Below are 12,619 nucleotides of genomic sequence, written 5' to 3' on the forward strand. Positions count from 1 at the left end.
GGGTTGGGCTCATGGAACGACAGTGCTGCGAAACACATGAAAGAACATCCTCACTTAAGCGTTCGTTGCCTTCCCAAAATACTTAACTTTTAAAATTACACAACAAGCAAATGAGTAACTTACCGGCTGGCTTGCAGAAAATATTTGTCCCTCGCACTCGGGTCCGACTCATACATAACACTCACGAATGTCTAACCAAGAGGTCGCAGATTGAAGAGTGCTAAGAAACTATATCACGTTTATCGCCATTTCATTGAAAGCGTGTTCAGAAAGAATCATAGACTTTCACTTTCTTAACGGTCACAAAAATCTCGAATAAAATTTTGGCCGCCATTTCACTTCCCTGCATAGCGTGCGACACAGAGGGGACTGGGAACTGCTAACTGAAAAGAGCGAACAAACTTCCCGACAAATGGATCAGGCGCTTTCAAGACAAAAATACCGCAAAATTCCGAAAATAAGCCCCGGGGCTTATATTTTTTAAAGGCCCTTTTTGAGGGGCTTATTTTTGGAGGGGCTTATCAACGGAGGGAAATTTGCGTTTCAAAATCAATTGGGCTAGCCTTACAGTTGGAAGTAAATTTACCGTTTTTGCTTTGTTTTACTTTGTATTTGAGGGCAATTTTCCAAGTACAAGGCCCCGGGGACTTATTTTTGGAAGGGCGATTTAACGGAGGGTTTTTTGCGTTACCGGTTTTCTGGGCTTATATTTGGAGGGGCTTATACATGGAGGGGCTCATTTTCGGAATTTTTACGGTAGGTAGCATGCCCTGTGCGGGTAGGAATTAATTTAAGTGATCACGATCACCATGAGTGGTATTATATGATTGCTATTTTATTGTCAAAAAATTTATCGAACTTCTCCCTTTTTTAAGACACTTCAGGAAAAAAAAAATAAATGCATAACATCGAACTTAGGTTATTAAGGGGCGTTGGCGTTGGAAAGGCAAGTGGAAGGGAATGATTTGGCGCGCGAGACCGCGCGCCGGAGGGAGAAACGAAGGATAAGAACGCCTGCGTGGAGGCCATTGTTTCCCCTTGCGGGAATTTCGCGCTTCTTGCGCGCGCCCGGAATCCTCTTCCCCTATGCTTTCAAACGCTTGCCACGCAGGCTTAAGGATGTCAAGGCTACTTTTTGTTGACAGTAATTAAAACGCTTGTCCCTGGAGAAGCATCGGCTAGATGTTTAAAAACCAGCAGGTTTTTCTGCGGGGAAGACCAGGTGACGGAGGATGGCGTGACATTCACGCTGTAACCAGACGGATAATGCACCTCTTCGTTCAAATACACTTTGGATTCTGTTGAATTACAAGTTTGGGATACTTCGTATACTAACATGAACTCTTTCGTTGTTAAATCAAAACTGAATTTCACAGTGTTTCCGGCAACGGCCTGAGGATAAGTGCGCGTTGTGTTTTGAACGTAAATCTGGTTGAGACCTGTTTCATTCCATAGCGAACAGCACTTTTCGCTTTTCAGGGAGGGGCGGGGTGGGTGATAGGCTTTGTAGTCCCATCCGATCCAGGATTGCTGATAGATGTCGGCGGCAATCATTGTTTCAAACATGGGGGCTATTGTCCCCGCACTCGTCAGAAACTCCGTCATCATTCCTCCGCATTGTAATCTCTCGAGATCTTTCTTGCGCGCCTCGAAGTTCTCAATGAGTTCCAGTGAGGGCGGGATGTAAAAATGATAGCTTAGAACGCTTCTGTTGCGGTAGAGGTCACCACCTGGTACGCTCTCAAACCCGACCCCAAAATCATCCCAAGTGACGCCCTCAAAGAAAATACAGTGCTGATCATCATGCTGCCGAATTGCCTTGCTTAGAACCTCATAGGCGGGAGCCAGATTCCTTTTGTCAGCAACACCCGGGATAAATAGCAGTGGATCAGCGTAAACATCCCCAGCCCAAGGCTCGTTAATAAGCTCGTAGCCGATAACGTTGGGAAAATCCTTAAAACCGGAGGCAGTCTTCGCCCAGAATGCCGCCCATCTGTCTAACAAACCATCGGTGTTGTTGTAAAGATTCTGAAAAGCCACGCTCGTCGCTTCGGTTAAGTAATAATCTGACCACACAAACTTAGCACAATCTTCGTCTGTCGGCATGCCTGTTTTGGGATCGTTTACGTACGGATCATGCAATGGCTCAGGAAAGCCCTTTGCGTTTCCAGTGTTTACTGCCCAGGTGGGCAAACCCTCAACACAGAGCACCCTAGAGAAGGCATCTTGATGCATGTCGAGCAGGACATAAATGCCGTATTTTTCAGACAGCGTGACAATCTTTTGCATGACATGCATGTAGGTGTCGTTGTATTTTCCTCTGCTCGGCTCAAGACCAGGCCACATAAATCCAAGCCGAATAACATTTAAGCCAAGCGATTTTAAAAGTTGCATGTCTTGCTCGGAGAAAGTCCCATCTGAGAAACCTTCGGTTTGCGGATGCCAGGGAAAACTCTTCACAACCACATTTGTCCCGTGGAAGTACACCTCTCGACCCAAGCTGTCCACCAACTTTTGTCTCTCTGGGTTCACAGAGATTGGTAGAAGATTTGCCGCTGAAAACACAGCTAAGAAGCCGAGTACTAAAAACTCCGAAAGCATTATGATCAGAGTGCTGCAATTTGCACTGTAATGTCTCAATTCAAGAAATTGGGAAATCAGTCACGAGATTGCAGTTTCAAGTTACAACTACCATTCCGCTTTCGGGCCAGAGTCACGCAATGCTCCCCTCCCCCACGAGACTGGAGCATTTTCGACATTCTCCGATCAATCTCAGATCGCAGTGGATGCCCTTAAAAATTGTTTCTCAATTAATCACTGCTACTTTGACTAAGTGATTGTTTGGCAAATAATTTATTTTAACGAAGTCATGGATGGGCCTGGAAAGGGCTGGTGATGGGTGTGGCTGGCTTTGGGCGTTTGAAAAAATGGAATTACACCACTGTCAGTTCTCCTACGCTATTGGTAAAAAAGTCCTCCGTATTATCTGCCCAAATAAAAGGTTAGTAAATAAAAAATATAAATAATAAGAATTCCCAAATTTTGTGACGTAGTTTTGGATTGTCACGCAATCCCAAACGCGAGGTGAACTAGTAGAAAAAATGAGACTACAGCCAGTTTTATAAGCGGTTTTTACTGAAGCTAGTTGCACCCTCCGGGGACGTTGGGGCAGACGTGTGCCAAAAAGGCCTTCAATTTTAATGCGACAAAGAGCGTTCATTTCTCTGCCCTGTTTAAGTCAAGAGACCTTTACTTTTATTTTTCAAAACTCCCGATCATTCGTACCAAGACTCTACCAAGTGTTTTCCCTTTGATTTGATTCGGTCAGACAAAGAGTCTCTTTTGGCCAGACACAATCAATTTTTAATTTATTTTTTTTTAAGTTAAGTTTTTCATTTTGAGAGCCTTGCACCTGACCGGTCAAAACGACCGGCCAACTAAAAGTTTGTCCGGACAAATCAAATGGTGATATCGGCTGGACATTGTCCGTTGACCGACCGATATTTTGAGATTTAAAATTGAAGGTAAGGCTAATCGGACAGCTAGGGTTTACAAATTTATTTGCCCAATATTTCGACCAGACAAAACTAGTCTTCATCAGGGGCTAGTCCTGCTGAGAGTCCCCCTTGGGTTGCACGTACAGCTCACAAGGATACCTTCCGATAAAACTTGTTTGATATCTTTTGCATAACTCTACCGAAGCATTTTGTGTATGGGCAAGGGCGCTAAATGATGACCTCAGCACAGAATAGACCTTGTCACGGTTTTCGACGCCATCTTGACGAGTAGGCAAACATGTGAGAAATTAGAGTGTTTATATGAGAATCCAATGTCGAATAATTTCTGTAAAACGACTTTTCTGAAAAAAATATCAATTGTAAACTAAAGCTAAAAGAGCAAATGATTGTACTTATACATGTTGAGGGCGTACCTGTGCTTAAATTTCTCCAGAGGCTTGCTTTAGATTTTCCATATATTTGTCTGTAATTTTTCCCGGGTTCTAGGTTCTACTTGTAGGTCTTTTAGCGCATGCAACGCCGTCAATTTTTTGCAATAGAATCCTTAGGAGTGAAGCTTTAGTTTGCAATTCATATTTTTTTCAGAACAGAAATTATTCAACATTAGATTTTCATACAAACACTGTAATTTCTCACGCGTTTGCCTACTCGGGTCAAGATGGCGTCGAAAACCGTGACAAGGTCTATTGACCCAAAACAGCAAAATTTTTGTTACATAGCCACTTTAAATTTAAGGACCGACTGAGTGGACAGGTTAATAAGGAATGAGGCTCTTTATTGATGTTGGACTCAGTTGCAGCTGTCAAATATTACAGATTCTTTGAGGAACCCAAGAAATTTTTCTTTTTCTTAAGGATCATTAATTTGTGGCTAAGGTCAGGAGACTGGTCAGGAAATTCAGGGGCATCAACTTTAGTGACACGTTTTTCGTTGATCGCCCCACTTCGATTTAAAGCGAAGAATTTGGGTTTCGTTTGGTCATTTTTTACCGATTTGCAGTAAATTTGGTCAAAACTTCCCTTGGCTACGTTTTGTGGAAAGTCACCCATCATGTTTCCAGCTGGTTTGTATCTGCCCACAATATAGGCACATTTCATTCCGTTTTGTTGAGACTCAGCTCTTCCAATGCCAAGCTCAGTGCTCTCTTTCCAAACAACTTGGGTGAAGTGACCCGTACCTCCTGAAAATCCACCGCTAGCGAAATCATAACCAGGATCACAGACCTCGTTGTACCTAAAACATATCAAAAAATTAAAGGAAAGAGAAATCAAAATGTGACAGAGACGACAAGGTGCAGGGCTGTGCTTAGTTCACACCAAGAAAGGATACGTACTGAGGGTTCACACTGTAGACTGGCTCATCGACAAGTAAGTTTGTGATGTAATTCCAGTCAGAAAAATTAAGGGAATTTATGCCTAACCGAATTTCCTAAATTTTTATATTTTCTCAAGGAGAAAAAGCTCGTCACTTCTTGGAACTTTCCAATGTCAGTGCTTCCTTTCCACACTACTTGGGTGAAGTGACCCGTGCCTCCTGAAAATGAACCGCTAGCGAAATCGTAACCCGGGTCACAGACTTCGTTGTACCTAGAAGCAATACACGTGTAAATCTGTTTGAATTTTGCCAACATTATTACCGTAACGCTCCGAAAGTAACGACCCCCCGAAAGTAGCGACCCTTAGTTCAAAAGTAGCGATAACATTTCAAAGGTGTTAGCAAATGTCAATAGTAGCGACCCTCCGAAATTTAGAAATAACGGAAATTATAGATATAACAAGCTTTACCTAACTGATCCGAGATTTATTTTTAACGGTTATAATGATCTTTGACTACTTCCTTTTTTTTAAATTCAAAAGTCTTCCTTTCGTCTTTAAATACCCATACCGTAATCAAGCAATTCTTTTGAACTTATATTTAGAAAGCAATAACATGAAATAAGTTTCTCCAAAGAAAAAGTGTGAATGTTTTCCCAATTGTCGCCATATTGCTATCGTACCTTCGTAACGCCCACGTACGATACACGTATTAGCTACCCGAAAGTAGCGAACTCCAGAAAGTAGCGATAGGAAAAGGCTGCAAAAGTCAAAGGCAACGAGAGTAGTTACTTTCGGAACTTTACAGTACCCCCAAAACTGTAGATTCACCACCGACGATTGAGATTAAGGTTATTTTTTTGCTCAGCCCTAAGGTTCTTGAGTGCAGAGGCGGAAGTGGGAGAGGGAGCCCTTTGAACCCTGTGAGGTTGAAAAAGGGATTACCGAGGCGTCAAGCGTATCTGGGGTTCCATGGACATCGAAGGAACCTCCCCCCCCACCGCCAAGATCCGCCCCTGTTATGACATCAAACCATGGGCCATAGTGTCCATTATGGCTCTTGATCAAACGTAAAATAATGGATAGAAGATTGATATCCTTTAAAACCGGTTGTTTAATAGTCACCAGTTTGTCACAGCCTCTTCCATGGTTTGTGAACCACTGGTGGAGCATCCCATGGAAAGGTTCTCTCCTTGTCCAACCCTGTCTCCCCTCTGTGAATGCATCAGTGCCCCCATTGCAGCTATTTTCTTAGCATAGGCTTTAGCCTGGTCGCACATCTCCCTATTGAGTTTCATTGGTGGTGCTTCGTGTATTTGGCGAAACTCGTTATGTTTTGCCAAACCGGCTTTTTCTTCTTGAGTAAATGCTGAAAAACAACAAAATACCGTCTAATATAGAAAGCGATATGAGAACATACCTCAGAAATAACCCATTTTACAGTATCAGGTTGAACGAGGCTGGATTTGACCTTGTTTTTGATACAAACCTTTCTGCATTATTATGTAAATCATGTTATTTTTCTGCTAACCAGTAATTTTTAAGCATAATTTCCTTTATGAAAGGAGGCAGGTTTGTACCAAAACAAGGTCAACTTCAGCCTCACGTTCACTCAAAGGCCAGGATACTAAGCCCATAACTGTAAAATGGTCTATTGTAAACAAGGATTCGCCAGCTGATTCGCATATAAATACATTGTTTCACTTTACCATTGTTACCAAAAAAACCAGGATGCGTTCGATTGTAATTTGTAGATTTAGCTAGGGCTAAAAACGAAGCTCTCGTTCATATTAAGTTTCTAGTTTAATCAAACAAAAAATAAAATTCTGTAATGCTAAGAGGCGACGGCGACGAAAAAGGCCAAAAAATTCAGAGGAGGTCTAGCCTAATAAGCAGAAGGAAAAAAAAACTTTTCACTTGCAGCACACCTTTTTTGTGCATTTCTTTGCCGTTTACGTTGTTTAGTGCACGACTACAACGTGAAACTTCCAGAAACTTGCTAGTTGCACGTTTTATGAATCGAGGAAGTGTTGTATGTGGTCCTGTTCATTTTTCTTTCGCTGCCTCTCATTTTTACCTTGGTGGCGGCTGGCATTTCTCATTTCCTCACCGCCGCTATAAAATTTTCCTGTTTTTCTTACAACGAAATCTGTCTCCTTTGTTTTTGTTATCTCTCGCTCTAACTCTTTCCCTGATATCCACGTCAATGTAGACATTAAAATTTAGTTGAGAGAAAGAATCGGCTTTTTTGTTGTTGTTGTTTTCTTCTCTCTAAAAGTCAGGACAGCCACGCAATTTACCGACGAAACGTGCAGGTGCTTGAAATGTAAAATTTCACCCCGGCTTACATAAAGGGGTGCGGGACGTACTTACGGACCAAAACTTCTTGGATGCATGGATAACCAATTTTTTCTTATCCATAATGCTACGTTCGGCGCGCACGAGCTCCGCTATCTATCGTTTTCCGTAACAGCAAAACGAACAAGGTTTTGTTACAAATCTCTCAATCTAACTGAATTTTGGACCAATTGAAAGAACATGCATGTGACTATTTTATTTCAAGCAGATTTCAAGACATTACAATGGATTAAATGCAAAAAAAGAAAAAAAAAACGATTTCTGGAGTTAATTCCATTTATTCCTTTCCGTAATATGGTCAATCAAAGTGCGCAACAAGTTTCGTTTAGCCACGAGCCAGATAAACCACAGAACTCATAATACCAAACAGTGCCGTAGTAAACACTATTACTAAGTACATTGTGTAATGAAACATGTAAAGGTATTTAAAACGTAGTATGTGAAGATTTGAGGCAATTTTTTAGGTAATATATTCACAATAACCGTCAAGAATATAGGGACAATTCATGCCCAGTTAAAACCCTAGCACTTTACAGTTGTAAGCGTAGTTGCTGTAGTTTAAAACACTAGTGCTATAGTAATAAATTCATGATAAAACTGTACAGTAGTAACTACACCAAACTATACGAACTACACTAACCTACGAAAACTACGCCATACTATGTGAACGACACCAAACTACACGAACACTAAACTACAGCAACTACACTAAACCACACGAACTACATCAAACTAAAGCAACTACAGCAACAACACCAAACTACACCAAACTACAGCAACTACAACAAACTAAAGCAACTACAGCATCAACTCCAAACTACAGCAACTACACTAAACTACAGCAACTAACAGCAACTACTCCAAACTACACGAACTACACTAACCAAGCAACTACAGCAACGACAGCAACGGCACCAAACTACAGCAATTGCAGCAACTACATCAACTACACCAACTTCAGTAACTAGAGCAACTACACCTAACTACAGCAACTACAACAACTACACCAAGCTACAGCAACTACAGTAACAGGCTACACCAAACTACAGCAAACTACGGCAACTACACCAAACTACAGTAACTAAACAAACTACAACAACTATACTCCAAACTACACGAACTTCACCAACTATACACTAACTACAACAAACAACAGGACTACACGAACTATACGAACTAAACCAAACCAGTGCAGTGGCTATACCATACTACAGGAACTAAAGCAAACTACTGTAGAATCCTAGAATTTTACTTGGGAATGAATTGTCTCTATATTCGTGACGGTTATCATGAATTCATTACCTGAACCGCATTATCTGGTGCTTTTAAGGCTAGCATCATAAGATTTGTTTGTTTGTTTTTGGATGGCTTCATAAGGTGATGACTTACCTCCTGTCCCGGCTCCTTGCCCAGTTGTTGGCCCAGGCTGTGGTGTGCCTGTGCTCTTTGTTGGCCCGGTGTTCATTGTCGGCGGAATCGGCGGTGTGCTTGGGTTCATTGTAGGCCGAATGGGTGGTGTTGGCCGAATCGGCGGTTTGCCTGTTTTCATCGCTGGTCGAATCGGTGGTATGCCTGTGCCAGTTGGTAGTTGTAGAGGTCCCTGAGTAGGTATCACTCCTGCAGCCCCAGGGTTTGCTATCTCAACATGTATGTCTAACGAGGCCTTGCCGTTTGCAATTTTTCCACCCCCAGAGATACGTATATTGGACTGTCCTAGGAGTGATTCAAAAGTAGGGAAAATAATTATTAATTAAAGAGATGTATAGCACCTGAGTTTTACTCAGTCGATAAAGGCGTTTTCCCCACTCTCCTTAACGTTTTGACCATGACAACGTCAAAATAGCACAAATTTGATTAACAAGTTGACATTACAGAAGAAAAATTACCTTGGGATGATCCGATGGTGAGCAGTAAATAAAAGAACCACATGTCCTCTTTACTGAATTCCTAATGAAACGGGAAAAAATTTTAATTTTTAACTTTAATTTCGTCTGTTCATGTCTTAAATAGTTTTAACTCTGGGCACCTAAAACCCGGGGGAGGGGGGGTACTTGGGTTAATTTTTGCTGGGTATGTGCCTCTGGCCTCTCAGAGCCCGTGACCCTATTATAGCCTACTCTGTGGCCAACTATAGAGCCCATCTTAGTCACTTTTGGACAAATGTGTAATTTTCCTGATCCCAACTTTAGTCACTTTCTATTTATGTATTTACCTTATATTGAATGAAGCACAATTTACTTTTCACCTACAGTACAAACATTCTGCTACTTTTGCTAACCGTAAATATAAAGAACTGTCTTACCCCCAAAATTAGAAAATGTACGACCCCATAGTAACTCAATTGACAATGGGACCCCATAATAGTCAATCAAGTCGTGAAAATGCGACCCCATCCTGCGGCACATCCCCATTAGCCACTTACAAAGAAGTACCCCCTCCCCCCGGGCTAAAATCGAGGCATTGCATTAACTCAGTTGTACAACTATGAGCAACTGCTACACGCAGAATAAAAGATTTAAATTCCTTAGGAAAAGATCTTGAAGTCTTCTTTATGAACAAAAAAGCAAAGGCTGGACAAAGATATTTTGCCACAGAGTATTAGCTTACACCCGGATGCATTATGTTTCTTGTCTTGTGCCCATCCCTCTCAAACAAATGCGTAATTTCTTTAGAGAAAATAAGGGAAACCTCAGGGGAAAGGAGTTTGAGAGCTTCCACGAGTTACTGGTCATTTTTAGAAACTTTTTAAATCGAGAACTCGAAAAGTGTTTCATTCGATCTTCATCACACAACTCGAACTGCACCGAGATTTCAGCTTATATCACATATAAATATTACTGAGTTCCATAATCATCACTGGACGTTAAATAAAATGCATGCTTTAACTTGCTGTTGCTTTAGTTAAATAATGAGAAAAATCTCAAAGAGATTCTCCTCTGTATTTCCTCGATCTCTCAGCCTTCAGTTAAATTATTTCTCCGCCCTTCTCTTCGCTATCATTTAATGTGTTGGATCTCAGCGACAGAGAATAACAGAGAGGGATAAGCGAAGATTAGCCTTTGGGTTATCTGTGAATTTCACAAAAGTTATTTTAAGACTAATTAAACGTTATTCTCTCTTGATCTCAGAAATAAGTAAGAATTATCGACTTTATTTATCATCTAATACTCCATCAAGAGCCTCGTACTAAAGGTATTTTAGTTTGACTTCAGTTGACTAAGTAGGTAGGTATTACTCGCTTTAGAAAGAACTGAGGATTGAACTTCGAGTTTCGGAGAGGAGGCTTTCACCATCCATTGTAAGAGCAATGTTTAGACTAGGAATCTGATAAAACCAGATCACACAAGTCAGGTTTCTAACTTCTTGTTAAAAGAGAGGTTACAAAACAACGCCCCACAACAACGACAAAAGAACTTTGCCTTGAGCAACAAAATCAGGAATAAGCCGCCACTACAAGCAATATTTTTACGGTCATTGAATTTCATACTCTTTGTCTTAAGTGTCCACCAGGTAGTCAGTTCCATTTTGTGGGTCTTTAAATATACTCGCATTTTAATATACACTCGCATATGACTCTACAAATGACTCTGTTTTCTATTCTAAGGCAGAATTCAATGATAACGCCGGTTTTAGTCAGATTCATTGTGACGTGGTGGCAAAGAAATACTAACGGAAAAGGTTTTGTGTTGTTTGCGCGCCTTCGAAAATATTGTGATCTTGCACCGGAAGCCCAAATTTGACCTAACGTTCTCGTCCAAAAGTCTGGGAAAGGGGTATACTTAAGTGCAAAGTTATAGTTACATTCATTTTCTTCCAAAAGGTTCTATTAATTTATGGCAACCTTTCCAACCGAGTTACAGGTTACTGTTGCAGGATGAGAAACCAAAAAATGGTCGTAGTGACAATCAAGGCTAAAGCACGCAAACCTAAACTAACAAAGGAAAAAAATAAAATAAAATAAAAAAGACAGTTCAAAAACTGTTTATACCAAAATTCAGATCTGGTTTCTATCCCGGCCAGAAAGATTCAGAGAAACGTATACCAGTGCCATAACCCACCCCTGCTAGTTGGTAATTGTCTTACCATTAACTCCAGCCGAGATAACACAGGTGTTTTCCACAGACGAAGAAACAAACTTACAAACAAATGGATATAAGTTAATGTTATACAAGCCAGACTTACCTTACTTGCTTCCTTACAGTTTGTATTCAACAGAGAGTGGAAAGTAATCGTTTAGAACAGCGGTGGTACAGGTCGTGAATGGTCCTTTGTTCACCTTTTACATCAGAAATGACCTGATTGTAGCCGGCCTTACGTAATACAGGTTAGGGTTAGTAATATTCTAACTGACGCTTATAGACGAGACAAATAAGCGCTTTCCTTTAATTTTGTAATGCAGTGTTCATATACAACATGAATACCGAAGCCCTGACTAGAATCTGTTGGAGATCTTATTATGTTTTTTCCAGGGACAAACTTCCTCTGGTTTGTCAGGAGACGTTTTCGACTCTGTTCACAGTATGACTAGTTGTGGAACCTGCATGTAACGGCCCTACCGATTACAGACCGATTATAAGTGGGCAGTTTTCTTAGCCTCGACTGTTCCCTCAAACAAATGCTGTGTTTCAGTGTTTTGTTATTATTATTTTTGAATTTGGAGGATACACATGCTTAACAAAAATTGGAAAAAACGAGCCAAAAAAAAAACACCTCCAACAACAAAAAAAAAACAAAGAAACAAACAAACCAACAAAACAGAACAAAACAAAAACCAAACGGAAAGAACAAGAAAAGCTTTGATAAGATAAACCAAACGTAGTCACACGTACGCATCTACTGATCTACAAACACCTGACCAAATATATTACCATTACAGAAATATATCTAATAGCATTCCATAAATATATTTTTAAATGTCGATAATATCGAGTCTTAAAATATAATCTATCGGTAACGGCAATGATTAACTTTTCCCGATTTTCAACCCCCGTTATCGGCATTCTGAGTTTTTTTCTTCTATCGTTCTGATATTTTAAAAAACTGTTACCACTGTTGAGAAATAATTTTTAGCCCTTTCTCTGTGGAGATCGTATTCGCTATGCACGGGTTTAAGTAAAATCGAGCACTTTCAATTCATTCAAAATGGCGGGGCCAAGATGGCAAATGGTTCCAGTTCCATCGTTAATAATAAATGTCGTCATCACGACGTTTTTAATGTGTTAACCAACTTCTTGATTTTATCAGACATTTTACTATTTAAGTATTTTTCGCTTTATGGCTACTTTGAGGGGAATTCTGACAATGCAATGAATTCAACGATATGGCGTCATAACGACAATATTACGTCGTTGCGTCGATCAAATTATGCCTTGTTGTTGGAAATGATGAGTTCATTATTCTGTGTATAATTTTGGTGACCGTATCATGAGT

The 12,619-nt window shown here is 40.5% G+C and overlaps 2 protein-coding genes across 2 annotated transcripts; both read right to left on the reverse strand.

Annotated features, from left to right (window-relative positions):
* Nucleotides 1–901: 901 nt before the first annotated feature.
* LOC140926854 (endoglycoceramidase-like) lies at nucleotides 902–2,660 on the reverse strand. The gene has a single exon (XM_073376532.1). The coding sequence runs from the start codon at nucleotides 2,599–2,601 to the stop codon at nucleotides 1,129–1,131; it is 1,473 nt and encodes a 490-aa protein (XP_073232633.1). The 5' UTR covers nucleotides 2,602–2,660; the 3' UTR covers nucleotides 902–1,128.
* A 1,632-nt stretch (nucleotides 2,661–4,292) lies between these two features.
* LOC140926856 (uncharacterized) lies at nucleotides 4,293–11,503 on the reverse strand. Its single transcript, XM_073376535.1, has 5 exons — nucleotides 11,372–11,503; nucleotides 9,076–9,136; nucleotides 8,579–8,902; nucleotides 5,957–6,200; nucleotides 4,293–4,751 (listed from the first exon to the last, which is right to left on the reverse strand). Exons 2-5 carry the CDS (start codon nucleotides 9,116–9,118, stop codon nucleotides 4,328–4,330), a joined length of 1,035 nt encoding a protein of 344 aa, XP_073232636.1. The 5' UTR covers nucleotides 9,119–9,136; nucleotides 11,372–11,503; the 3' UTR covers nucleotides 4,293–4,327.
* Nucleotides 11,504–12,619: the final 1,116 nt, after the last annotated feature.

This window comes from Porites lutea, chromosome 2, assembly GCF_958299795.1.
Source record: "Porites lutea chromosome 2, jaPorLute2.1, whole genome shotgun sequence".
In the NCBI taxonomy this organism is placed as follows: Eukaryota; Metazoa; Cnidaria; class Anthozoa; order Scleractinia; family Poritidae; genus Porites; species Porites lutea.